General features: G+C 50.8%; 1 protein-coding gene across 3 annotated transcripts; it reads left to right on the top strand.

The window, feature by feature from the left end:
* The first annotated feature begins 169 nt into the window (after nt 1-169).
* Nucleotides 170-26,710, top strand: ATN1 (atrophin 1). 3 transcript variants are annotated; one of them, XM_075763273.1, is made up of 10 exons: nt 170-311; nt 17,581-17,775; nt 17,975-18,112; nt 18,482-18,595; nt 19,903-21,905; nt 22,149-22,371; nt 22,480-23,197; nt 24,466-24,609; nt 24,893-25,073; nt 25,618-26,710. In XM_075763273.1, exons 2-10 carry the CDS (start codon nt 17,698-17,700, stop codon nt 25,649-25,651), a joined length of 3,633 nt encoding a protein of 1,210 aa, XP_075619388.1. In that variant the 5' UTR covers nt 170-311; nt 17,581-17,697; the 3' UTR covers nt 25,652-26,710. The 3 variants fall into 3 exon arrangements, with proteins under 3 accessions (XP_075619388.1, XP_075619405.1, XP_075619397.1); XM_075763290.1 differs by lacking the exon at nt 170-311 and having other exon boundaries at nt 17,716-17,775; XM_075763282.1 differs by lacking the exons at nt 170-311; nt 17,581-17,775; nt 17,975-18,112 and having other exon boundaries at nt 18,482-18,599; nt 19,906-21,905.
* The last annotated feature ends 631 nt before the right edge of the window (nt 26,711-27,341 follow it).

The raw sequence follows: 27,341 nt of genomic DNA, 5'->3' as shown, positions 1-27,341 counted from the left end.
CGGAGCGATGGGAGGGCGGCGGGGCAGAGGCGGCGGCGGCGGAGGCGCCTGAACGCGGGGTGCGCGGCGGGAGAGGGGGCGACAGAGCCGCGGGGCGGGGGGGCCCCGCTCCCCGCCGCACCCCCTCGGAGCCGCTGCCCCCGCCACCGACCGGTTATTCCGGAGACGCGAGAGGAAACGAGGGAGCGCGGAAAAGGAGGAGGGAGGAAAGGGGAAAAAAAGGGGGGGGGGGGGCAGTGTTTAAATCCCTTCCCCCCGCTCCTCGCCGCCTCCATTCCTTCCTTCATTCGACCTCCCCTCCGGAGCCGCCGGTGAGTCCCTCGCCCGCTCACAGCTGCTCCCGCCCCGCTTGTCATTTTCGCCCACTCGCTGCATTCTTCCGCGGGTGTTTTTTTTCCCTCCGGTCTGTCTGCCGGGAGGGGGGCGAGGCAGCGGGGGGAGAGGGGGAACAGTAAAGTTGGGGGGGGGGCGAGGGCGGGATGGCGGTTAACCCCCGCGGCGCTGGGGAAGGGCCCCCGTCGGTGCCTGTCCCGGCGTGGATACGGCCAGGAGCCGGGAGGTTGCCGGGGCGCCGCGGGTCACGGAGACTCGGCGGGGCGGGGGCCCCATCCCGCTCCCCGCGGCGGCGGGTCCCGGCAGGGGCTGGGAGCGCGTGTAAATTACCGGGGGGGCGCTGCCCGCCCCAGCCCGTCCGCCCGCCCCGGGCTTGTTTGCCTTGGACGGCGGCGGAGCGCCTTCTCTCCGGAAGGGGGGGCGGGCAGGGGGCTCCGCGCCCGCCGCGGGGGTCCCGGGGCGGGGACACCCCCCGCTGCGTGCCCGGCGTGACGTCACCTCCCGCGGAGCCCCCCTTCCCTGCAGCAGAAAGTTCGGCGGGGGCAGGGGGGTGAGTGCCCGGCGGCAGGGGGTGCGGGGGGCCGGGGCGAGGCGGGAATTCCGAGTTCGCGGCCGGCGCGGTGCGGGGAGGAACGCACAACAATGCTGGAGAGGGATCAGCCCGCACGCTGCCTGCTGGGCCGGCTCCCGCGCTGCCGGCCCCCCAAAGCCGCCTCCGAGCGGCCCCCTCCTCCCGGGGAGCCTCGTATTGTCCCCGCTTTCCCAGGTGCGGCTGGGGAACGGGCAGGAACGTTTGGAAATAACGTTTCCATGGGGATGTGACCCGCCGAGAAGTGTGTTTGGTCCCCCTCCGTTTCTGTGGCAGGCACGGGTGGGATGCTGCCCCTCCCGATGCCACCTTCAACCTGATGACCTGCTGCCCTGTCCTCTGAAATGCCAGGTTTGCACTTGGGGACCAGGGAACGGACAAGACCTGTACGGTTGGGTGGCATCGGGATGGCGTTTGCACTCCCTTTGAGCTGGCCGAGATCCCTCGGTGTGTCGGGCTGGTTGTCCTTTTGCTATTTAGGTCTTTTGGAGAAGTGGCATCTGTATTTCCCATGCTGTCCTTCTGGCTGTGCCATCGAGCTGGTGGCGGTTCTGCCCTGCTGTCTTCTGCTGGCCTGTGGCTGCCTCGGCTCTCGTTGCCCAGTGAATTGCCGGTTGTATTTTGCCGAGTGGCCGCTGTGCTGTTGAAGTGGCAGCCATTTGGTCACCGTGGCATTACTTTATATGCTGCCTTTGCTTGCTGTTGAGTTCTGCCTTGATAGCTATTGTATGTTCCTGAAGTTGCTTTTGAGATGGGCAGTGTCTTTCTTTGGATTTGTCTTAGTGTTGTGCCAGTTACATACAGTAGCCATCCTGGCAAGTAAGAATTTCTATGGCTTTTGTCTGCAGGGTCTGTTTTGCAGTGCTGTGGTTCTTGGGGAGCAGTATGTCCTTACTGAGCTCGCCACTCAAATCTTTTCCTTATCTCTGTATTGGGTGGATTGCATGGGAACCGCTATGCTTTCCAGCATTGAAAAAGTGAGGAGAAAGTAGTGGGCCATTATTCTGAGGTGTGTAGCAGAACAGAGGAGAAGGAGTTGGCAATGCCATTCATTTTGTGTCCACCTGAACGGTGGAGCGTGGTTACAAACCCTGCAGGTATGCTTATGCCTAAAGCTTCAGAGTTCACCCCTGCCTTCCCACCAGAATCAAGGTGTCAGTGCATCAGCCAAATCTGTGCCTGGTTACCTCAGTTTCGTAACCCAAATCCCACAATTGTTTGAGGTGAAAGCTCGACCCTCCTTTCTTCTAAGCCTGAGGGTATTGTGCATCGCTGCTGTGTTGCATGTGCATCCGTGAGGGGCTGGAGCTCCAAGATCATTACCCATGGATAGGACACTTGTAAATGTGAATGGTCAAATTGTTTGTTGGAATGAATTTCATCCTTTTTTCCCTGTTTCTTGGCCAAGATTTTATTTTTGCGTTGGTTATTGGTGGCTGCACAAACAATTGTTTGTGTATCTCCCCTATGTCTTGGGAATGATCTGCTCTTTCAAACCAGACTTTTCCAACTGTGATTCATGATGGAGCTTTTCAAGTATGGCCGTTAAGTGAACATGTAATACCATGGTTCATGCTGCAAACCATAAAAACCCTCCAAATATTTGAAAATTAAATGTGCAGTGAATCCTAATGAAGAAGATTAACAGGTTTAGCCCGTTGCAATGGCCTGCCTTTACCTCTCTTCACATGCATTTACCACCTCCCCCAGATTTTGCACCCCTTGGATACCTCTGAAGGGTTCTGGTGTTCTCACCTTTAGGTTTGTCTACACAAGGAATTACAATCAGGTAATACCAGTGGGCAGACTGGTATTCCAAAATAATACTGGGTATGCAAGGAACTATGATTCTATAGCATAGTGGGATCACTATACTAAAAGCAACCTGGTCTGTATTTTTCTTCAAGAGGGGGAGCCTTTATTTGTAATTGAAATGAATCAGGCAGGTTTTTGCTCTTCCCAAAGTTCAACCTCTGTCCTTTCTTGTATACCTTCCTGATTCCTCCTGGAGCTCCCCCCATGTTCGTCAGTATTTTTCTGGGGGGCGGAGGTGAAGTCAAGGGGAGCAGTCACTGTGGAATACAGAGCTGTGTAGGGAAGGATATTTATTTACCAGATCTGGGGTGTGATACCTTTGCCAATGCCATCTCTGGAGTTGGTCTGAGCATTTGTTCAGCTGTGCCCCTTCTTAAATATGTACCTGAATGTTTACTCAATCTTACATTTTTTTTCTTTAGGTGTCTGCCTTTTCTTCTGAGAACCTGGTTTCCTCCTCTGTCAGGCTGTACCTTCCCCAGTTCTGGTTTTTCTTTCTCTTTTGGACCAAAAGAAAAAAGTTGCCTCCAGTGGATTTTCTGATCTCTTTCTTCCTCCATTAGGAGATGCTATGGAAGTACAAAGTATATTTCCTGCATTTATCACTTCATCTCTTCCATCTGTACTTCTTGAGGACTGTTCCTAGTGAAGTACAGAACAGTAATGTTTTACAAATTTCTTAAAGGCCAGCAGAGAAGGCAACACAAGTTCTGAGTGTGTTTAAAAGTGGAGGCATCTCTGAAAAAGTCATGCTCCTAACCAAGTGAGTTACACCTAGGTTATATATTTTCTGCAGCATTAATTCATGTGATCACTGCCTGAGTCTGGTCACAGCGGATGGTTTAACATGAACATGAGATGCTCCATCTCAGTGCCTTGCCTGAGTTACTGAGGCTGCAGTGGTGGCCAAGATGTGTGTTGCCAGGTTGGCCAGGTGCATGTCCCATTGCTCTTTGTGTCATGCTGAACTGAACACTGGAGAGTCTTTCTGTCCTTCCAGTCATGTGGTGGGCAATTGTGGGCCCACAACCCATGTCCTCAGTGAGACGTGTATGGAGAATGAGGGGATATTTCCAGCTCAAGTGGTTTGAGCTTCACCTCTCTGCCTTGGTCTGCTTGGCCGATTTGGGCTTTGAGCATTTGGGGGTGAGGATTTGGCATACGTTAAAAGTTTAACACAAGTCAACTTTGTGAGGAAGCGATCCCTTTAGAAGCATTGCCTGGCTTCCAGTTCTGATAATGCCCCTGCAGAAATCACTGACAGTCTGTTTTCTGTGTTTGCTGTGGCAGCAAACACTGATTTGTTATTGTCTCCTGAAAAAAAAAATCAATGTTTGATTGTTGTGGCAGTATTTTCACCCACAAACCAAAGGGTAACTGCAATATCCTCTCTGAGCAATTTTAGCCAATGATGGTCTGTCTGGGCTTTGCTGAAGAAGAGTAGCTGGTTGCTTTCAATCTTCCTTCATGTCTCCTGATTGTTCATCATAGATCAGTTTAGCTGGAAAATTTTAGTCTGGTAGTTCCCTGCCTTACAAGGCACTTTGTGATGCCCTGTTTCTTCCACAAGGTCCCTCTGTGTTATAGATCACTTAAGTGAAGGTTGCATTTGAGAAACCTTCATCTCTTTGGACAGCGAATTGGATATACTCTGTGTGTGTGTATATATATATTTATGTGTGTGTGTATATATCACAATATATATATTAGTCTGTATTACATAATATATCTTACACATAATGTTATATCTTACATTAAATTTTATATTGAGATATATATCGTAGTGTATTGGATATAAATTGTATCTATAGCATAGTATTTTGGATATAGTACTGCTTTCTTTCAGACAGTGCAATAGATGAAGTGATTTTCCTCAGAGTTACTTGGAATTTGCCAGACATGTGAAGAGGATCCACCCTTCATGAAGAGTGGTTTATCCAGTCATGATTATCCATCAAGCTTTCCTCATACGTTGCTAGACCACTGCTTTCAAAGTACGTTTTCACCCAGAGCTAGACCCCATCACCTCTTGGCCAATCTCTTGATGACTGCTAATGACTTTAGCATTGAAAAACCTGTTCTGATCAACTGGCTGAACCTCTCCTCTGCACAGCACATGGCAAGGAATGTCACCTGGTGGTCTTTGCAGAAAATATTAGAGTATTTATTTTAGAATAAATTTAAAAAAACCCACAAAACATTTGAAGACATCTAGTGATATGCTAGATCCCTATGCAAGTTTTTCAAGTGATTGATTTCTCCTACTTTTCAGATTTTGCACTATTTCTGTGTGGAATTTGTCTAGCTTCATCTAGATCCATTGGGTCTGGGGTCTTTGTCTTGCAGGTTAAAGAGCCCCCTGCTGTCAGAAATCTTCTCCCTTTGTAGTACTCATAGGCCATGGTCAAGTTGCCTTTTAACCTTTTCTCTGAGAAGCTAAATATATTGAGCTTCTTAAGGCTCTTACTGTAAGGGGAAGGAGTTACCAGACTTCCTTCTTGTTCTTTTTTTGGAAGTTTTCAATTTGCCAGCATCCTTTTTGCAGTACGCAGGTAAAAACTGCATGCGCTCCTCCTGTAATGGTCTCACCAATCCTGTATATAGTCAGGTAAAAATTACCTCTCTATTCCTGCTCCTGAAGAGTATTCCTCTCTATGCACTGGTGGATTTCATTCATTCAGGAATAGCCCCCTTAGAAGTCTCGTGCTGGGAACTCGTGTTCAGTTTGCTATCAGCTGTTAATTACAAGGCCTTTTCAGAGCTTCTGTGTGTCCTTGGATCGTCATCCTCAAAAGCTTACTACATTCTTCTGTTCTTCATGTAAAAATCTTTCATAACTAAAACACTTGTGTTTCGGCACGACCCTGTTGCAGCTGTAGTGCCAACTGGTCTGTGCCAGAGCTTCCATTTCATCATTTACCGTCTCACCTGCCTCAGGACCACCTGCAAACTTTAGCCATGTTTCTGCAAATGTTGTTCAGCCGGTGCCTTCACCAGCTACCAATGAATTCTATGACGGGCCACCGTGGGCTCTCCACGGCAAGCTTTGGGGGACTTTGTTTTTGACAGTGGATCCACGTGTGAGGTCTTTTTGGTGGGACAGGTCATGGTTGTGCCATAGCTGTCCACCAAGCTTCAGCCCACGGGTTGTCACATGCTGCTTTACAGACGTTACCCAAGGCATTAAAAATGTCTCGGGCAGTGGTTTCAGTTGCCATCATGCCTTTTCTCCTGGCAGTCCAGTCTGAGCCTAATTTGGGATCAGTCTCTGGGCTTAGGTGCCTGCTTGAGAGGTGGAGGCCTGTGTCTGTGAGGTAGATTATGTATCTGTAGGTGGTAGCACTTTGGCATAATTGCTTGTTTTGAATTCTCTTGGGATTGGGGAGAATTTTAGATACTTGTGACTTTTAATCCTTTATTGTATTGTGACCAGGAAGATCTTGATTTAGCCATAAGCATCATGTTTTCTGATTTCATAAAATTGTAAGAACTAGAATCGTACTTCATGGTGATCTTGGTGAAGTAGGTAAGACAAAACCTCTCCTTCCTCCCAAGGGTGGTTCAGCACTGGCACAGGCTCCCAGGGCGGCCGGGGAAACTCTGTTCTCTGAGGTGTTCGTGGCAACTCCTCTAGCTTTGCAGTTTACTCTGAACAGGCGGTTTGAGTGGAGACCTCCAGCGATCTCTTCCCATGTAAATCTTCCTGTGACACACCATTGGGTTCTTCTTCCCTTGGCCCTACAGGTGAGGGCAGGATCATCCCAGTTCTGTAGACCAATGAAAAGCTGTGGCATCCCAAGCAAGGGAGTGACTCAAAGCTTATCGATGTCTTGGGTCTGCTGTACGATTGTCCTGTGCCAACGTCCCTGGCCCCAATTCACTCCTTTCCTTCTCGATCTGTCTGTCCATCTTCTTCCTGTTCAGGCTCTTGCCCTTTGCATAAATGACTCTCATATTGGCTTTGCTGTCAGTCGTGAATCCCTGGAAACACAGAATCAAGAGGATGTCCTTGGGTCCCTTTGGGCACCATGCCATCTACTGGCTTTTGCAAACTTAGCGAGGTCTATCTTAATGATTTTCTTTTGCCCCTGTTATGCTCTGTGTCCCTGAGCATTCTGGAAACTGCTTTCTGCACCTTCTCCAATCCCCACCTTCATCTTTCCTGATGTTGGGTAACTGAAGCATTACATGGTCTACCAGAGGATGTCTGACAAGTGCAATGTCCGGTGCCATTAATGCTTTTTCTCATTGCTTAAGAATACCTTGCCTCATGCCTTCAAAATAACAATGGTGCCCATAGCTCCCCTGTGATGAATAAATTCTTCTCCTCAGTCCTCCCTACAGATGAGCAGAAGTTCTTGGGGTGGGTGTGCTTGTCCTTCGCCTCGGTGTATCACTCACCACTTTGTGCTGTTGAACTTGTTAAAAACATGCCAATGACCCTACTAGGTCCATCTAGTCCAGAGTCTGCTGCTCCAGCAGTGGTCACTACCAAATCCCTAGGAAGGAGTATGAGTTAAGGCAAACTTACGTGCCGTTTTCCTCTGATGCTCCTATGGCTTCCAGCAGTTTTCAGCGGAGGGACTGCCATAGCTGGATGTGGTTTCTCGCTGTTCAGCAAGCACCAGTTACTCTCTCTTGCATGAAACTCTCCAGTCTCCCCTCAAATCCATGCAAACTTCTAGCATCCATAGTGTTCTTTGTTTGGAAATTCTGAAGAGTTCTTATACTGGAAAAGACAGTGAAAAATCCTTTCCTATGCAACCTCTACTTTTCCTAGATGGTTTTACAGCCCTTGATCGTGTCCTCACTTGGTAACCCTTTTCTCTGGGCAGAGATGTCTAACCCACTCAGTCATGCCTCTTCATTGCCCTTTCTAGTTCCTGTGGAAGCAGCACAACTGCACACACACTTCAAGATGTGGGAAAACCATGGGTTTGGGCAAGGGCATAATGACATTCCTGGTTTTGTTTTCACTTACGTTCTCAGGAGTATCTACCATGTGGTTTGCTTTCTTGATGGCTGCTGAATGCCAAGGTGACATTTTCATGGATCTGCCTCTTGCATCCCAAGGGTATCACTCTTGAGTGGCACTGTTCAGCTTAGAGTCCATCACTTTATATGTGGAGATGGAGTTGTTTTTTTCTCTGTGTGCATTGCTTTATGTTTATCTAGATTGAAGTTCACGTGCCATCCAATTGCCCAATCACTCCTCTTGGAAAGTCCTTCTACAGTTCTCAGTTAGTTCTCATCCTTGTTGTTACCCTCATTAATTTACTCATCAGCCACATTGGCTTCCCTTTGCCCTTTTTCTATATCCATCCTGCTTTTGCTTCTTCAGTGTTTCATTCTCTGAAGTTCTCTCTTAAATCATCATCATCATCTGCAATACTGACAGTGTCCCCTAACTTAATGCCGTTGGGAGGTAGGACGTTGATCCTTGTGAGGATCCAGCAGGCTTTCTTCCACCTAGCCTGATACTTTGAGCACTTCATTCATTCAGGCCCATTTGCAGAGTTCGATCCTTCTGACTTTCTTCTCTACACTCTGACTAGTTTGCCTGGGACTGAGGGCTCTGAGCAGAGTCGTATCCTTGCCCAGACCTTCCTCTGCCAGCTTCAGAACGATTCGGGTCTTGGCAGAAAGGAGAGACCACACTTTTCACTGGTCTGTTACTGAAGAGAGGGATGGTGAGGTGGCTGTCCTGACTTTGGATTCAGCTTCTGGTTTCCTGTATTCCTACATATGTCCTGCTGCTGCAAAGTTACCAGCAATCTTCCCCAGTAAAGATTTGCAGCAGAAGTCTGGAACCATGATGAGCTGACAGGTGGATAACTTCCACGTACCAACAGTGAGGAGCTATGATAGGTACATGGAGTCATGGTCACAAGTTGCAGCTGTAGGAAATTATGACTGGTAATGGGTGTTTCAGCACTGGAATGGGTGTCCGAGGTCAGCTGGGGAAGCTTCGTTCCTGGAGATGTTCAGGACTTGCCTGGATGAGGCCCTGAGTAACCCCATCTAGATTTGGGGTCAGCCCAGCTGTGAGCAGGAGTTTGGAGCAGAGACTTGCAGAGATCCCTTCCAGCCGACATCTTCCTTTGAGTCTGGGCAACTAGTCTGCGATGTCTTTGAGTAATTTACTTTGCATTCCTTAGTAAAGGGACATCTATGTATAAAAAGAAGGGTGTTAAGTATTACAATAGACCCTTAAACCCCAACAGCTCCACAGGTAAGGTGTGCTCAGGTGTTGCAAATATAGAAGATGCTGCACTTACTGAATTGGTGAGTATGGAGAGCATGACGTGTCCTTCCTCCGCACCGCACGTCCGTAGGCTTCCATCCCACTCACAGAGGGAGGAGCCCAGTGTGTTGCGTTTTGTGATCCCCCACTGGGCTCTGCCAGCCTGTGTCTTAAAGAGATCCAGAGGCCCTCCTCTGGGGAGACGGAATGATTCTTCTGAGATTTTTAAGTAAATCTGTTCCATACTTACAGTGATTTTAGTGTGCCCTCAGGAATCGTTTTACGATTAACGTAACCTTCTTTAGTACATCTAACCTTCATTTAGTGAATCAAACTTTATTTTCAGTTGCGTCTGCAAAAATTAGTATCTTCTTCTATGCTGTAAATTAAGCCATTGTTAAATGCATGAATGTTTTTATTATTTATTACTTTGCTTTAGCTCCAATTGGTTTTATTTCACTCTGCTCATCAGAAAATATTTCTTTTCTCAGATACTTTTTTCATTGAATGGAGGTTTCAGAATTACAGCTTTCATACTCAAAATAACATTCTTACTCCTCACAGTTGTGCAGAATTAAGAAAACAAAACATTAATATAGACTTAATAAAACGTAAATTGGCTTTATCTCCTAGGACTGCCAGCACTCTGCAAATTTATTCTTAGTATTCTTATTTGGCACCCTTTCCAGAAGTGTGAGCATTTTAATTTTTATTTATTATTTTCCTGGGGAGAAGTGAATTTGTCAACAAGTACTGTTGACAGGTAAGTCAACAAGTACGTGTAAGAAAAGGATTAAAAGCTGTTGGTTCAGGTTGAGTCTCTGTTTTGCATGGGAGATATTATTTTAGGCATAGAATCATAGAATCACAGAATGATTTGGATTGGAAGGGACCTTTAAAGATCATCCAGCCCCCCTGCCATGAACAGGGACATCTTTCACTAGACCAGGTTGCCTAAAGCCCCATCCAACCTGACCTTGAACACTTCCAGTGATGGGGCATCCACAACTTCTCTGGGCAACCTGTTCCAGTGTCTCACCACCCTCATCGTAAAAAAAATTTCTTCCTTATGTCCAGTCTAAACCCTACTCTATTTCAGTTAAAAACTGTTGTCCTATCACTACAAGCCCCAGTAAAAAGTCTTTCTCCAGCTTTCTTGTAGGCCCCCTTCAGTTACTGGAAGGCTGCTATAAGGTCTCCCCAGAGCTTTCTCTTCTCCAGGCTGAACAACTCCAACTCTCTCAGCCTGTCTTCATAGGAGAGGTGGTCCATCCCTCTAACTGTTTTTTGTGGCCCTCTTCTGGACCTGCTCTAAGGTCCATGTGTCTCTTCTGCTGAGGACCCCAGAGCTGGATGCAGTATTCAGGTGGGGTCTTATGAGAGTGGAGCAGAGAGGCAGAATTTCCTCCCACAGCCTGAGGACCACGCTTCTTTTGATGCAGCCCAGGATACGGTTGGCTTTCTGGGCTGCAAGCACACATTGCCAGCTCATGTCCAATTTTTTGTTCACCAGTACCCCCAAGTCCTCCTTCACAGGGCTGCTCTTAGTCCATTCATCCTCCAGTCTGTACTGATTGTGGGGATTGGCCCAATCCAAGTACAGGACCTTGCACTTGGCCTTGTTGAACTTCATGAGGTTCACATGGGCCCGCTTCTCGAGCTTGTCCAGGTCCATCTGAATGGCATCCTGTCCCTCAAGCATATCAACTACACCACTTGGTGTCATCTGCAAACTTGCTGAGGGTGCACTCAATACCACTGTTTATGTCATTGATGAAGATATTAAATAGTATTGGTCCCAGTATGGACTGCTGAGAGACACCATGCGTTACTGGTTTCCACTTGGACATTGAGCTGTTGACTGTAACTCTTTGGATATGGCCATCCATCCAATTGTGTATCCATCAAACCCATATTTGTACAGTTTAGCATCAAGAATGTTGTGGCAGACCATATCAAAGATCTTAGAGAAGTCCAGGTAGTCGTTATCTGTAGCTCTTCCCTTGTCCACTGATGTGGTCACTCCACCATAAAAGGCCACTAGATTAGCTAGGCACAATTCGCCATTGGTGAAGCCATGCTGGCTGTCTCTAACCATCTTCCTGTCTTCCATATGTTTTGACATGTCTTCCAGGAGGATATGCTCCATGATCTTACCAGGCAAGGAGGTGAGGCTGACTGGTCAGTAGTCACCGTAATATAGCACCCTTTTTAGAAAAAGGTGCAATATTCCTTTTTCTCCAGTCACTGGGGACTTTGCCTGACTGCCATGACTTTTCAAATATGATGGAGAGTGGCTTGGCAACTACATCAGCCAATTCCCTCAGGAGCCTGGAATGCATCTCATTGGGTCCCATGGGCTGAAGGAGGGTAGATTTACATTAGATATTAGGAAAAAAATTCTCTATGGGGGTGGTGAGACACTGGAACAGGTTGTCCAAGGAGGTTGTGGCAGCTCCATCCCTGGAAGTGTTTAAGACCAGGTTGGATGGGGCTTTGGGCAACCTGGTCTAGTGGAGGGTGTCCCTACCCACAGCAGGGGGGTTGGAACTAGATGATCTTTAAGGTCCCTTACAACCTAGGCCATTCTGTGATTCTATGACTTGTGTATGTTCAGGTTCCTTCAGGTGTTCTTGAACCTCATCTTCTCTTACATACATGTGTAGACGTAAATCAAGAGGGTTCGTTCATCTTGTGTATTAAAGTGTGTGTGATTTGCCCATCAGTACAGAATTAAGTTTCTGAAAGCGTATTTAAACATTTCATAGTCTCAGCCCTTCCCGGGTGGGTCCGACGGCTGCCAGTGGTCAGATGCTCCTGTCACAGGTGCAGTGTTGGGGGGCTGCAGAGGACAGGGAGGGGTGTGCTCTGATTGTGGGGTGTGTGCTTGCAGTGGTGCAGGAGTAGCCCATGGGAGCCGGACGAGCAGATGGAGAAAGCTTTAGCTGGCGCTCAACTGCCTTCAGCCTGTGCTCATGAGTATTCAGTCCCCTGGGATCCTCCAGTTTCATGTTAGTATTGGGGGAGGGATGTAGTTAAACTTCATCCACTGGGTAGGCAAGTGTTTCAAGGGGAGTATGATTATTGGAACCAGGTCTACAGTCTTATTCCTTGATTAATCCACCTTCCAGCCTGAGTTCACAGCCTCTGCATCCAGCCAGTATTGTAATTATTTTGTAGGAGACCGATACATGCCTGTGTTTCAAAACTACCTTTCATTTGGTGTCACACAAATATATTTCTTCTTAATAAAAGTTATTGAGTAAAAAAAATTTGCAAGTCATGGGAATAGTCATGCCCAAGATGATATTAGCCGCAAGTATTTGCCTGCTGCCATCTTGGTACTCAACCATTTTGGCATCCTAATCCCTTTGCTCACACAATCGTTCTCCCTTTCACAGTAATGTCATGCTCAATCACAAGACTGACGTTAAGACTGTGACATGCAACCTGAACCCTGACCTATTCATTTATTGCTGTCTAACACTAAACACAGCCCCCTTCCCCCCCTGTCTCCACTGTGCCCTATAGAAAGACACCAGGGTTGAAACATGAAGTCAGGTACTTAGCCGTTGGGAAATGTTGTACTTCAGGCTGTCTGATTGCAGTATTTTGGACAAAACTTTGTGTTTTCAAGATACTACACAGTTGCTAACTCCAATTAAATTTCTGGGAATTTCCCTTTCATTTTATAAATGAGGGGAAATGGAGATGGGAATTAAAAATGTATTGGCTGTGACCATCATTCACTGAGCAGTATATATAAATATGCCAACTTCTGACTTGTCGCCCATGGTGCGTGTCCCCTGGCTGTACTGTTCTGGTGGGCACTTATTTCTGAGTGATCTTTACCTGTCAAGAGGGATCCATTGGTTATCATCCCATCATACTTTCAGGACACTTTCCAGCATCTGCAATGTGTTAGAAAGCAGCTGTGTTTGTTTCGCCACCCTGCTTCCTCCCTCCAGTGCTAACCCGTTGTCCCTTTGCAGAAGGGGGAAGAACCAGGATGGGAACAGAGCTAATGAATTGCAGAGAAACAGACTCAGTTTAATTCTCACATCTTCTGACTTCTAAATCCCTGCCTTTGCAAGCCAAATGCCTTTGATTTCACGTAGGATTTTAGATGTAGTTCCTACATTTCAAAAAATGACTTAAGGAATAGTCACTGTATACTTTCAACAGTTCCCAACCAAAGAAAACAAGAGGTTTGAACTTCAGAACATCTGTACTTAGACTAAAGGAGGAAGTGACTCCTTGCTTCAAGCTTATTTTCCATGGACTGGCATCTAGTGGAAGATAATGCTAGCTGCATCTATAGTAACAGCACTGCTACACAGCTGGCTGTCCATTACCATGACATTCCTTCCTATGGTCTTTGGTCCGTGCCAAGGAGCGCTCTCCCAGATGCCTGAGCGTGGTTTAGGAGTTAGTGTAGGACCAGGCCAGGTTAGATGTGTCCATCCCCTTTTGGAGGGTGGGAGAATTTTGCCATCCAGTGCAAGCTGCGTAATGCCAATCACCCCCAGGACTGGACAAAAGGCACTGTTTTATTTAAAAGTACAGATGCTGTCAAATGGTCCCTTCTTGCAGCATTTGTGGTCCTGGATGAGTGGCAGAGTTTTTAATTTCTTTTTTGAGACTGAATAATCTGATCGTGCACCTTGACATCTTTGCACTTGGTGCCTCCAGGTAGGTATATGGTCTACCAAGGCAATGCCTAGGCAGAGCCTCGGTGGAGAAAGGAAGCTGAATCTGTACTGTTCCCCTGCACCCCCAAATCATCACTGGCTACCTCAGGTGGAACTCGTGTATCACGTACCATAGTCACGTTCTGCCTGCTGTGCCTCCCCTCCTGCTTGGACCAGGTCTGAATCCACCTGAGATTACTGGGATATTGCAGTCGGAGAAGATCAGGAGTAGTAGATAATAAAACCAAGTAGATGTTTTTTTGGTGAGTTTTTTTGTTTGTTGGTTTTTTTTTTTCCCCAAGTGAGGAGTAATACAAAAGAATATGAAGAGACCATGGTAACTATTGACAACTGAGTACCAGCAGCTGTATTTTAGTAAGGACTGAATCGGGCCTTCAGTGTCTGCTAGCTAAAGAAATGCTGCTGAAGTAATGGTGGTGTTCGCTCTTCTTCTTAACTGGTGTGGATGCTGGGAGCTTTCAGCTCTCCCTTCTCCTGTCACTGGCCCAAGTGAGGGCTAGCTGGACCTCAGCTGGCTTTTAACGTTCTCGAGCAGACCGGAGCCCTGACTCGGGCTGCCCATCCTGGAGTTTGCTCTGTCATTGAGCACCAGCCGAAGTGACAAAACTCTTCAGCCCTCCGTGGATTTGGAGGTACCCCCCAGGCTTCCCTGTCTCACTGGAAATTGCCTCCCTGCTGTTGGGACATGTGCTGGGTGTACCTGTGTCTGCAGCCCTGGTATGTACAAGCCTTTGGGGTGCAGGACTCATCTGTCATTTACAATCCTGGCCAAGCCCCTAAACACCATCCCAGACATTTTGGTCTCATTCCCCTTTCCTTTGCTTCTCTTGCCATCTAGGAAAGTTTATTTTCTCAGACCTTTGATCTAGCATGTAAATGCCATCCTGAGCCAAGGACAAACATTCACCCAGCTTTCTAAGAGAGACCAAGGGTGTAAAGTAGGTAAAACTTGAGTGCATCTCATTTGAGATGGACTTGATTAGTTTTGTTGCCCATGAAGAGTTGCTCCACACTACAGCCTGCATCCTTCAGTAGAAGGAGAACTGGAGCCCGTGATCTCCTGGCTGCCAATGCAGGACAGTCCACCTTTGGCCAGGAGAACTACTTGAAGCTGGGGAGGAGGAGGAGTGGGATCCATTTTGGATTCCACATGGGGATGCCTGTTGAGTGTGCGTTGCTCGCAGGAGACTGCACCAGGGCTTACATGAGAATATGGAGGGGTTTGGGCAGTAAGCCAAACCAAGCTGGGTTGTATGAAACACAGACAGAAAATAGCAATTCGCAATGCCTCGTAACTCAATCAAACCTGTAAAGGGCTTCACAGGGCCAGGAAAAGGTTATCCCTTCGACGGCAGCCCTGCCAAATGTCTCATTTCCTTTCCAAAACCACAGAGCCCTAAGAACTCTTCAGAGACATTTACAGGGATCTTCGGTGATGGGAAGGATTAGGTGTAACTTAGTTAATTGTCAAGGCTCACATTGCAAGTTTTTATTTCATAGATGTTAAAATTCGAAGGCAGTGTTGTGATCCTCTTGTCTGGCCTCTGACATAACAGTTGCTGTACTGAACCTAATAACTTGTGCATCAATTCTGTTGTATATTTTAGAAAAGTCTTCGCTCTCTAAGTGATAGAAACTTCTGCCCCAGTGGTTAATTTCTGGCTTTGTTTGGTACTGCATATTCAGCGGTTGATATAAGTACCGAGTTGGTATTTCTTTTAAAAAGGGAAGTTTCAGTATGTGGTTGGCTGCATATTATTTCTGTGACTTACTTCTCTGGAAAGGTGACCTGTCATTACAGGGTTACTGGAAAGCTGAAGTGAGACCTGTGCATTATGATGTTTGGTTCTTTGGCGTGGGAGGTGTGGGTGGCATCCCTATTGAGTGTAAGGAGCAGTGACATATTGGTAATGTGCTGTCGCTGCTTCTGTGTGTTCAGAGCTGAGCTAATACTTGAAGGTTGCCAACGTGGCGTGCGTTGAAGTTGAGTTAAATTAGGATCGCCTTACTTACAGTGTTTGTTTCATGTAAGAAATGTTAATTCTAGATGCTTATCTAGAATAGCATCAGTGTAACTGGCTGAATTAGCAACTAAAGGCCAAAGTATGACAGAAATGTAAGGCTGTAAAACGCGTCAACTGGTAGGGATTAGGAGAATGCTCTGCCTCCATTAGGTCAGTTGTAAACCATCGTGAGCTATTTTTCTATTAAAGAAGAGGTCTCAGTTAATGAATTGTTGTGTGTGGGAATTAATGCTGGATGTGTCCCCTGTGGTTTTCATAATGAGGGTCAAATAAAATATTAATGAAATCAAAGCAAACAATCCCCTGCTCTTCTCAAGTACCTTCCGGATGGGTTTCTCTAAGCATTGGTCAGGGAAGATGTGGAGCCTCACAAGAGGCAGGCCAGTGTCATTGGTCCCTTTTCATACGTAGGGAGATAGAGGCGGTGGAAAACAGTGACTCCAGGGCCATACAGCCCAGCGGCAGGTCTGCACAGGAGGTCCAGGAGTTCTGTCTCGTACCTTTGCTCTCATCCCTGGTTTCAGCTCCTGTCTCAGAGCAATGAAAGTGCATTCAGACTGCTCCTGCACTGGCTGGCTGGAAGCTGATCTTTCCACGTCTGGGATGGCCTTTAGGAGTCCCAGATCTCAAGTCTTATTCTTATTCACAGAACTTCCCCATGGTTCCAGATCATAAAATATAACCCAGGAGATGTGGATCTTTTCTCCTGATGCCTCATCCACAGGACACATTTCCTTGCCTTGCAGATTGTCCATTCCAGAGGCCAAGTATAGGAGCTCGAATGACAGGCTGGGGAAGGACAGTCTCTTTTTGGTTACACCTGCACGGTACAGTGCAGTGCAAAAGATCTTGAGCCAGATGGAGCCAAGCAAACTAGCTTCAGGAGCAGCATCCCTGAATCACTTCAGTCCAGTTCCTAGGCTCTCAGTCCAGTTCCCAGGCTAACGCAATCATGGTGCTTTTATATTCCAAACTGGGAACTGTGTGGCATAACAGGATGTTAAATATCTACAGTGCTTTCAGACATAGCACAAAGCTGTGAATTTATTCAGAGGGAGCTCAGAAATCTTCCCTGCTGCAAAGTCTAGGGGTGTGCTCTGCATCTCTGGGCACGGCTCTTACGTGGTACACTGAGCAGCAGTCCAGTGTATGGAGGAGGAAACCTAGGCAGGCATTCCAAGCTAAACAGAGTTGATTCTGTTTGTGTCATGCAAAATCAAAGCTAAATGCATTTTCTCGCAGCTATTTGTGTACCTTGGACACTGAACAGCCTAAGCAAGACTTGTCACCGTTTTCTACATAACGTGCTGATGCACATATGCATATGCTCTGGAGAAGGCAGGGCTGTGTTATAGTCCTTCAGCAAAGGCCAGTGAAGGCTTATTATGCAGAGCTAGGTAATGACAGCACATGGCTGGTTAAGGGTAGTGTAACTTACTGCACTGACAACAAGTGGAACTTATGAAGTCAGAAAAATTGTCATTTATAGTACTTTCCCATTATTTTTCCCCCTCTCTCTCTGAAGATCAAATAAACAAGGAAATGCAAACACTAAAATTATTTCAGAGGACAATCAACATACTGATAACCATTCCTCCCTGCTTTCTCCAAAAAATTGGAGGACTGCCTGCCTCCCATCGTGTGGGCATCACTCCTAGAAACTGGAAATCAGATGTGACAGTGGCCAAATCTTTTCCCTTCTGATAAGGAAGTTTATTGCATTTTTGGTAAAGATCCTTGCATCTGTAAAAAATAACTAAGGGAACAGAAATAATTTTGTCATATTTCTATAGCGGATCACAAAAAGATGTCTCACACTCCACTCCCTCTTTCTACCCTCTCATCTCCTTGTCTGCCTTTCAGGATTCACTGGGACCTTGTTGCATTGCTGGTGCAAGCCCCCCCTTCCAGAAGAACTGCTCTTGCCCATCTCCGCCTCCCCGGGAACAGCCAGAGGGGGGTGTAGAGTGATAAAAATTTATGTTTTCATCAAATCGGGCCAAGGAGAATGGGGGTCCCACACCCAAAAGAATGAAGACACGACAGAACAAGGACTCAGTACGTGAGATGGGAAGGGAGGTGTGGGACACTGGAGCCAAGCTGGAGCTGTGGGTTGGGACTGGGGCTCAGAGCAAAGCTCATGGATATGAGTTTGGTGTAGTGGTGTCCCAGGGGTTCAGGGGCTTTGGGAGACTGGGGACAGGGCAGGAGTGGAGGGACATGCAAAGCAGGACTGATCCAGTGATCCATCTCGTAGATGTCAATGCGGAGTGGACGGAAGAAAGAGACTCCAGGGCCCCGAGAGGAGCTCAGGTCACGGGGTCGAGCTTCCCCCGGGGGCGTCAGCACGTCCAGCAGTGATGGCAAGGCTGAGAAATCCCGACAAGCAACAAAGGTAGTATAAGCTAGTACGTGAATGTGGGGTGCCCGAGGACTGCCCAGACCGGGTAGGATGTGTTTAGGGATCCAGGGATGCAGACCAGAAGGGATCCACTGAGGAACCCGTGCTCTCTGGAATGGGTGGGATCCCTCTTTCATCCTCAGCATCTTGCACTTCCCATCATCTCCCAAGAACTGTTCTTCCATCTTACTAGCCTTTTTTAGTGCTAATTTTTGCCACATTCTGGCTCAGTGTTGCACTGCTAAGCTCTTCAGCACATGCGCTGTGGTGGCTGTGTCTCACTTGCTGCAGTCTGTGAAGGTCTGGCAGGGTGGGAAGTTTCCACATGACCCTCCCATCTCCCTGTTCTTCTCTCCCTTGCAGAAAGGCCGGGTGGAGGAATCCTGCACCCCCAAGGGCAACAAGCAGGGCCGAACAGAAGAGATCTCAGAGAGTGAAGGGGAGGACACCAACGCTCCCAAAAAAACCAAAACCGAGGTGAGTTGTCCCTGCTGTGATTGCTGGCATATCCTGGGTCCCACTGCCTACCTGTGCTGCTCACGGCCACCTGGCTGGAGGTTCCTGCTGCTCGGGTGCCCTGACACCTTGGGTTTTGCACTGCAAAAATGCCACCAGGAGTGACGACTGAGCAGATGGAAGCTCTCCATCTCTTTTGCCTTGTCTGCAGGGGACTCTGCCACACTCTTGGAGCTGGGCAGGTGCCTTGCCTTTCCCGGCTCAGTGGCATGAGCCTGGCTCCTGGCGCTGGTCAGGTTAGACTCAGCCTCTTTTGCTCTTCCAGAGCAGTGTGAAACAGAGATGCTTAAGTCATGATGGGGTCTGGGAGATGGTTGTGCAAAACCTGCTCATGCACATGCTCTGCATAGTTGTGACAGGGGTTTTCCACAATGCCAACAGCACCCGGCTGGATCAATGGTCAGATGGTTGGAGGAAGACTCTCGCGGTTCTCGGTTCCCTGTTAGCCTGTCCAGGGAACTGGCCTTAAGGGCCTGCAAACGCGAGGATATTTGCCCACGTTATTAGGTCATTGTAATTAAACCACTATGGTTACACCTATGTAATTTCTCCACGGGCACACTCTGTTCAGCTCAACAGTGATCTTTTTTTTCAGTTTAGCCTCTCTTGTAAGCCCCGAGGCTCAAGAGTGGCACTTGTTAATTGTGCATGCTAACTGTTGAATCACCAGTGCTTCATTGCCCAAGGCGAGAGGTGGTGGGGAGAAGCAGGGACTGGGCAGTGCAGGGGGGACATCGGGAGGTAAGGAGTGGGGCAGCCAGAGCCTCCTCTGATGCTCAGGGCCGGGGGGCTGGAGGGGAGCAGGTCTCGCTGAGGGAGAGCCCTGCAGGGATCAGAGGAGCAGTTCTGGGTCTGGGGGCTGTGCTGGGCGCAGTGGTGCGTGCTGCTCCATGCCACCTGGTGGTAGCACTGAATCATACCTGGGCTAACAGCCCATTGCCGGTGATGGTGGCGCTAGCACCTTTTGTATCTACTCACCCTCAACCTCATCTGAAACAGTTCCCTGCCCTCCATCTCTGCCTCTGTACACAAGGTGCCCATTGTTACCTCCTCCCTGAGGGTGTGATGCTCATGAAGGACCTGAGAGCACTGAAGTTGCTCAAAGGGGAGGCAGGAAGGCTGGTGTTAGTTATACCTTGCCAGACAATGTCTCCTGTGGGGTTTTCTAGTGCTGGCAGAGAAAGGTCAGAAAGCAAGTTCTCTGGGAACTTGAAAAGTTTTGTGCATGGCCTGGGAGGCGACATAACATCTCCTTTTTCCTACTTCAGGAGTTGCCCTGCCCTCCATCCCCATCCGATGTTGACAGCCTCGATGGCCACAGCTTCAACGATGAGATGAGCAGTGATCCACGGGACATTGACCAGGATAACAGGAGCACATCACCCAGCGTCTACAGCCCTGGCAGCGTGGAGAATGACTCCGACTCTTCCTCCGTGCTGTCCCAGGGGCCGTCTCACTCCTACCACCACCCTCCGCTCTTCCCCCAGAGCCCGCCGGTAGCTCCCCCTCCCGACAGCCTGGCCCGTCCACCCGAGCCCAGCTTTGGGCTCCCAGGCGAGGTGCACTCCCAGGCCCCCCCCCCAGGGAGCTACCACTCCCAGCTGGAGGGCCAGGCCTCCCGCATTTTCCAGGCTCAAGCCCCACAGACACCAGCCTCCTCCTCCTCCTCTGCTGTTGCTGCCCCTTCTGCTCCCCCTTCCTCTTCCTCCTCCTCTTCCTCCGCTTCCTCCTCTTCCTCCTCCTCCACCCATGCTCCACTTTACCCTACGGCCAATGTGGTCCAAGTTGGGGCCAAAATAGCCGGTGGAGTCGGGGGGCTCCCAGCACCAGGGGGTCGCGAGCAAACCCTCAGCGCCAAGCACAATCCGCCACCCACCACCCCCATCTCGCTGGCGTCGGTGGTCGGGGGGCTCCCTCCTCAAAAGACACCCCCAGCCAACCCTCCAGCCGCGCCCCCGGCTTCGGCCCCTTCCTTCCCCCATGTCTCCGCCAATCTGCCTCCCCCGCCGGCCCTGCGCCCGCTCAACAATGCGGTGGCCGCCTCCAGCTCCCCAGGGATGGTGGGGCAGGCCCTGAGCGGCCACCTTTCCTCACCCCATGGGATGGGACAGGACAAGGCACCGGCCCTGGCCCCCTCTCGCTACCCCTACGCCCCGCCGCCACTGCCGCCCTCCAGCTCCTCATCCCAGTACCCGCAGGCCTCCCCGGCCCAGCCCCTGCCCAGTTACAGTGCCTCCTATGGCCACTCCTTCCCCCCACCCAGCGGCCTCTCCGTGTCCAGCCAGCCCCCCAAATACACCCAGCCCTCCCTGCCCTCCCAGCCAGTATGGAGCCAGGGGCCTCCTCCCTACAGCCGCCCCTTAGGCAATGCTGGCTCCCACCCTGCAGCCCCCTTTCCTGGCCAGCCCCCCCATCACCAGCAGCCGCCCCAGCAGCACCACCATGGCCATGGGAGTGGCGGGGGAGTCTCCCCGGCAGCCACAGCTCCACCCCAGCCCCCCGGGGGTTACCCCCATGGCCTGGAGTCAAACAGCCATCACCCTTCCCATGCCACCTACGGGCTGCGCCTCTACCCTCCCCACAGCCAGGCTGCTTACAGCCAGGCTCCCTCAGCTGCTGCTGCAGCCCCCTCTTCTTCCTCTTCCTCCTCCTCCTCCTCTTCCTCCTCGTCCTCCTCTGCTGCCTCTTCCCAGGGAAGCTACCCCAGCATGTGCTCTCACCCCCCAGGGCAGAGTCCTGCCACCTACACCTTCCCCCCACCGCCACCCCCCTCCCCTGCCCATGGGGCCGGCCCTCCGGTCACCTCTGCTGCCACCACCCTCTCCACTGTCATTGCCACCATGGCCTCCCCCTCCGTCGCTCCCTACAAGACTGTCTCACCCCCGGTACCCCCCTCAGCTGTGGCCCCCTATGGGAAGCGGGCTGCTTCCCCTGTCCCCACCTTCCAGCCCCCGGCCCCCTACAAGCCAGGCTCGCCCCCTGCTTCCTCGGCCGCCCCTTTCCGAGCAGCCACCCCTCCTGGCTACCGAGTGGCCTCCTCCCCTGTGGCAGGGGGCTACAAAGCCGCCTCGCCCGCTCCCTCTGCCCCACCACCCCTGCCAGGAAGCATGGCTGCCCCAGCCCCACCCCCACTCCCCCTCAGCGCCGCGCAGATCAAGCAGGAGCCGTCGGAGGAGTACGAGCCTCCTGAGAGCCCTGTGCCACCTGCTCGCAGCCCCTCGCCACCCCCCAAGGTGGTGGATGTGCCGAGCCATGCCAGCCAGTCAGCCAGGTGAGGGGCAGCTGGCAGGGGGGGCAGGGGAGTCTCCAGGCTGGGGAGGGACATATGAGGCAGGGAAGGGGAGGTCACCCTAAGCGTGGGGCGCAGCTGCACCCTTTTGCCTTTTCCATGATGGTCTCCCCTTTCCCACAGTGTTGGGCTTGGCTTGGCCTGCCCCTGTCACCATCCCTTCCCCATCCCCATCCGTGCCATCCAGCCCTTTCTGTGCTGACAGGCTTCACCTTTTGCCCCCAGATTCAACAAACACCTGGACCGTGGCTTCAACTCCTGCTCCCGCACAGACCTGTACTTCGTGCCCCTCGACGGCTCCAAGCTGGCCAAGAAAAGGGCAGACTTGGTGGAGAAAGTGCGGCGAGAGGCTGAGCAGAAGGCGCGGGAAGAGAAGGAGCGGGAACGGGAACGGGAGCGGGAGAAGGAGCGAGAGCGGGAGAAGGAGCGGGAGCTGGAGAGGAGCGTGGTAGGTCTGGAGGTCCCACTGTCACAGTGCAGATGGGGCAGATGCTCCAGGACCCCCTCGGCTGCTTGCTGGTGGGACTCTGACACTGGTGTCTCTGCTCTCTTACAGAAGATGGCCCAGGAGGGCCGGCCAGTTGAGTGCTCGTCCCTTGGGCCAGTTCCTCACCGTCCCTCCTTTGAGCAGGGCAGTGCTGTAGCGACTGTTCCCCCGTACCTGGGCCCCGACACCCCTGCTCTGCGCACCCTCAGCGAATATGCGCGGCCCCATGTCATGTCCCCCAGCAACCGCAACCACCCTTTCTATGTGCCGCTGGGTGCAGTTGACCCAGGCTTGCTGGGGTACAATGTGCCGGCCATCTACAGCAGTGATCCAGCGACAAGGGAGCGAGAGCTGAGGGAGCGGGAAGCCCGTGAACGAGACCTGAGGGACCGGGACCTGCGTGAACGTCTCAAGCCCGGCTTTGAAGTCAAACCAGCTGAGTTGGAGCAGCTCCATGCTGTGCCAGCTGCTGCTATGGATCCGTTCCCACGTCATGGCGGGCTGAGTCTGCAGACAGCCCCTGGCCTTCATCCCGCTTTTCCCTTCCACCCAGGGCTGGGCCACTTGGAGCGGGAGAGGCTGGCGCTGGCAGCTGGCCCGACCCTTCGTCCTGACATGTCCTACGCCGAGCGCTTGGCAGCTGAGCGCCAGCATGCTGAGCGGGTGGCTGCTCTCAGCAATGACCCTCTGGCCCGGCTGCAGATGCTCAATGTGACACCTCACCATCATCAGCATTCCCACATCCACTCCCACCTCCATCTCCACCAGCAGGATGCCATACATGCAGGTAAGGACCCCACGGTGGTGGTGCCCTGCACAAAGCTCTGCTCTCCCTCCTCCTGCACGCTCCTTGCGTTCCCTCCCTCTGGCCCTGGGGAAGCCCAGAAGCTGCCAAGACTAGAGGTTGAGGCTCCAGATCTGCCTCTTCAGCCAGAAGAGGTCAACATCATGGTCATTCAGCCTTGCCCTGGCTCCCATCCCACCAAGGACACTGACATCTGTTGCAAGTATTGGGGCACTTGTGAGTTCACTGCTTAGTGGTGAGCAGAGTCGTTTGCACCATGGCCTTTAGTTCTGGGTCTCTGGGGATGCAATATGAGTGCTGGGGTCCCAGTGGCTACCAAGGTGGTGGTCCTGTGGACTGCATCCCTCACACTGTGGTCTGCAGAGGGAGCGGGAGCTCTGCTGACAGTTGCGTCGGTATCCTTAGGACTAATGAAATGTTGATTCTCTAGTCTGCTGCTATGGCTCTTGCTGCAGATGGTGGGAGAGAAGATGGGGTAATTGTAAGGAACTGGAGGCTGCTGTCCTTCAGAATTGAGTGGTGGTTCCTTCCATTTCCACATCCCACAGGAAAACAGAAGTTTAGTGATGAAAATCTCAGGGAAGAAAAGCCCAAACTACAATAAAATAGGAAAAAAGAGCTGTGCCTGCTCAGGTACAGTGAGCAGTCAGTGGGATCTGGTGGCAGTCAGACAGACAAACACACTCTACTACTCAGAGATGGCATCAGGTACAAATGAATATCCATTTTCCCCCATGCTCCATTGCTGGGCACCTCCAGCCAGCACTGGCAGTGAGTCCAAAACAGTGGAAAGAGCAGTTTTTCATATAAATAGTACCTTGCATTTCAGCCTTAGATAGTACTTACAAACTTCAGTGCCTGGCATTGAGCGTCTGTGCTGGATGAGACCTGGAAATGGAAGCACCCAATATGAGCATGCACATGAATGACAGCCAAGGTGGCAGATAGGCATGATACTGGGTACAGACATGATTGCAGAGCAGGTCCTTGCAGAATCGACTTTAAGGAGCAGTACTTCTCCTTGAGGAGTTAGGGACAGAGCTATGCCAGACTAGTTCACGTGAGATTCAGTGCAGGCAAAAAGAGTAATGCTCAGAAGGACGTGGTACTGCAGTTGTCTAGCCTTGAAATCTCTATCCCTAAACACACACTGACCCTCTCTATGTCTCTTTTGTTGTGCTTTGTGCCTTTCTCCATGTTACATCTTACAAAGCGTGGGATAATTATCTTGTGATATCTTTTCTTCCCAGCCTCAGCATCTGTTCATCCTCTTATTGACCCACTTGCCTCGGGATCACACCTCACCCGGATACCGTACCCAGCTGGAACCATCCCCAACCCTCTCCTGCCTCACCCTCTGCATGAGAATGAAGTGCTGCGCCACCAGCTTTTTGGTAAGGGTGCTCACAGGGACTGCTCTTCTCCTCTGAACAGCATCAGCAGGGCTCCAAGGGCCAAGGTGGTCATGGGGGGGTCACAGGACCAAACTGAGGTCTATTGAACAGAGCTCCAGTGTGGCATAGGACAGGCCTACACTCTGAGGGGATGAGGAAATCCTGCGCACATGGGCAAGCGTGGGAAATGAAGTGCACTAGAGTCTCAATTGAGCTTTGGGGCCACGGGTGAGGATGGAGCTGTTACATTAACTTGTTTATTCTGTTTTGTCTTTGGCTGCAGCTGCACCCTACAGGGACCTGCCAGGCTCTCTCTCCGCGCCCATGTCAGCAGCACATCAGCTCCAGGCCATGCACGCGCAGTCAGCTGAGCTGCAGCGCCTGGCTCTGGAACAGCAGCAGTGGCTTCACGCCCATCACCCTCTGCACGGCGTGCCACTCCCGACGCAGGAGGATTACTACAGGTGCATGGACCTGCTCTCCCCCACAGTGTGGGGTGAGCAGACTGCTCTGTCCTCACAAGTACATCTCTGGGCCCAGCCCTGGCCTGGGGCTGGCAGAGGTGGTGGGGACAGGGAAGGGTTGCCCCTGAAGTGGGTGACTCGGGCTGAGCCCACAGCTGTGGGTTCGCCACCAGGAAGGTCGTTCTTGGCAAGTGGCTAATCTTGTGTGGGGTCCCATCTCCTCTGCTCTGGGGCTGGGGGTAAACTCGTGTATTTCGCACATGCTGCTACGGTCATGACTAACTGATAACCCTGCCAAAATACCAAACGTTCCAAGGGTTGGATGATTTCGCCAAGACAGGGCTTTCACAAGTGCCTGGGGAAGCACATTGGGAAAGAGAGAGCTGCAATGTTGTACCTTTTTGATAGCATCTTGTACGTCCAGGATTTGCAAAACTTTCCAAGCCAGCTGTGTCGTGCGGGACTAGAATAACAAAATGCAGTGGTAGATATTAAATTCCCTTTTTTTCTCTCACAATCACCTTGTTCCTCTTCTTTATCCTAGTCACCTGAAGAAAGAAAGTGACAAACCCCTTTAAATGGACTCCTACTGTCAACGTGACATCATCATGTCTTTCTCTCAAGAGGAGGAATCAATCAACCAAATCCTGGGGGAGGGGAAGCTGCAGAGTTGACCCATCCTGACCCCACCACGCAGTAGAGTGCAAGACAAGACGGGACGAAAAGTAACGGGATGGCATCCTGGGAGCAGAAAGTGGAGGAGAGAAAATGGGGAGGGACTGCAACACCACTAATAGACATGAAACGATCGGTACGTGATTTCAGCAGAGCTCTGAAGAAAATGGAATCGGCATTGCACAGAGCTCAAAAAGACAAAGATTGATGAGAATACAGGATGGCAGCTGCTCCATCCTTTGTTTTGGGAGAACAGTTGCATTAAATAGAAAGTGCAGAGCATTACAGGACTTCATGTACACGACGCTGCTGCCTTTTCTGCTTCTGCGAGGAGAAGGTCTGGCCAAGAAGTAACTCAACACCCAGCACAGTCTTTTTTCAAGATGCTTCCTCACACCCCACCCCTCTTTAGGTGTAAGATACTGCTTAGTGATACAGAAAAGCAATGTGGAACTTTTTCAGATTAGCCAGAGTGGCTTCCCATTTTCCAACATCCCTTCAGATGCAAACAAAGCATTACGGGACCCCTTCGAAAGTGGCCGCTCCTGCGTGCAGAGGGGCTGGTCCCAGCCATCAGGGTGCAAAGCACCGCAAGACTGTTTGCAAGATGGTGGCTGTGCTTTCCCATGGCTGACGGGAACCGGCATGGCTATGAGGTGCAAAGCACCAGGAGACTCTTTTCAAGACTGCAATCACCACCATGACCCCTTTGAGCCCCGCGGGGAGAGCTGATGTGGCTGAGCGTACTGCGTCCTGGGACTGTCTTTTAAGATGGTGGCTGCCCCTTTCCCCTCACCCATTCTAATTGATGTACTTTAACTCATGCACATCCTATTAGACGTGGCAGTTTTATGTAGCAACTTGTGACTCCCTTGCCCCCGCGTGCGTGTCTGATTTCACAGTTGTATTTCTCGATTGGTCCCCATATATATATTTACTTAACCATTAAAAGGAAAAGAAAACCAACAACCCAGCTATGGAAAAACACCCAAACAAAGTTCCCCACGCACTCCCAAGCCCCAACACACATTCTAATAATTTATATATATAAATATATATATGAAGCTCTTAAAAAAAAGAAAAAACCAAAAAAAACCAAAAAAAACCACCCTTCCAGAAACAGCCTGCATTGTGTTCATTTATTTTCACCGGGCCCAGGAGGCGACCTGGCCATGCAGGGCCGCAGTGAGCGGCTCGCCTCGGCAGTGGGCACACACACTCTCCAGGCGGGGAGGCCGTGTGGTAAAAACCGGGGCTGCCGAGAAGGGCCGGCGAGCTGGTGTGGGCCGCGGGGCTCCTGGCAGCGAGCACCGCCTCAGGACACGTCGCGGAGGAGCCACCGGGACGGGCACTGACCGGGGCCGGTCGCGACGGGAAGAGCGACCGCCCACGACCGACGGGGACCGCTCCTCCCGCCGGCAGCCTCCTTACCAATGGGAAGCCCCGCGGGGCGGGGCGTGCGCGCCGCGGCACCAATGGGAAGCGATTTATCTGCATACCGCCTGAACCGAGCGGCAGAGCCTCTCTTTGCGGTGGCTGCGGCCGCTGCCAGCGCGGGGTGGGGCCAGGCGGGGGGGCGCGGAGCCGGAGGCC

This window comes from Balearica regulorum, chromosome 1 (assembly GCF_011004875.1).
Source record: "Balearica regulorum gibbericeps isolate bBalReg1 chromosome 1, bBalReg1.pri, whole genome shotgun sequence".
Taxonomy (NCBI): domain Eukaryota; kingdom Metazoa; phylum Chordata; class Aves; order Gruiformes; family Gruidae; genus Balearica; species Balearica regulorum.
This window is presented reverse-complemented; position numbering and strand designations above follow the sequence as displayed.

Bases quoted from the DNA above. Each gene is read 5' to 3' on its own strand.
- ATN1 (XM_075763273.1), top strand. From the start codon at position 17,698: ATGTTTTCATCAAATCGGGCCAAGGAGAATGGGGGTCCCACACCCAAA. The intron at 18,113-18,481 runs GTAGTATAAGCT...TCTCCCTTGCAG, and splicing joins AATCCCGACAAGCAACAAAG to AAAGGCCGGGTGGAGGAATC. The intron at 23,198-24,465 runs GTAAGGACCCCA...TTTTCTTCCCAG, and splicing joins GCAGGATGCCATACATGCAG to CCTCAGCATCTGTTCATCCT.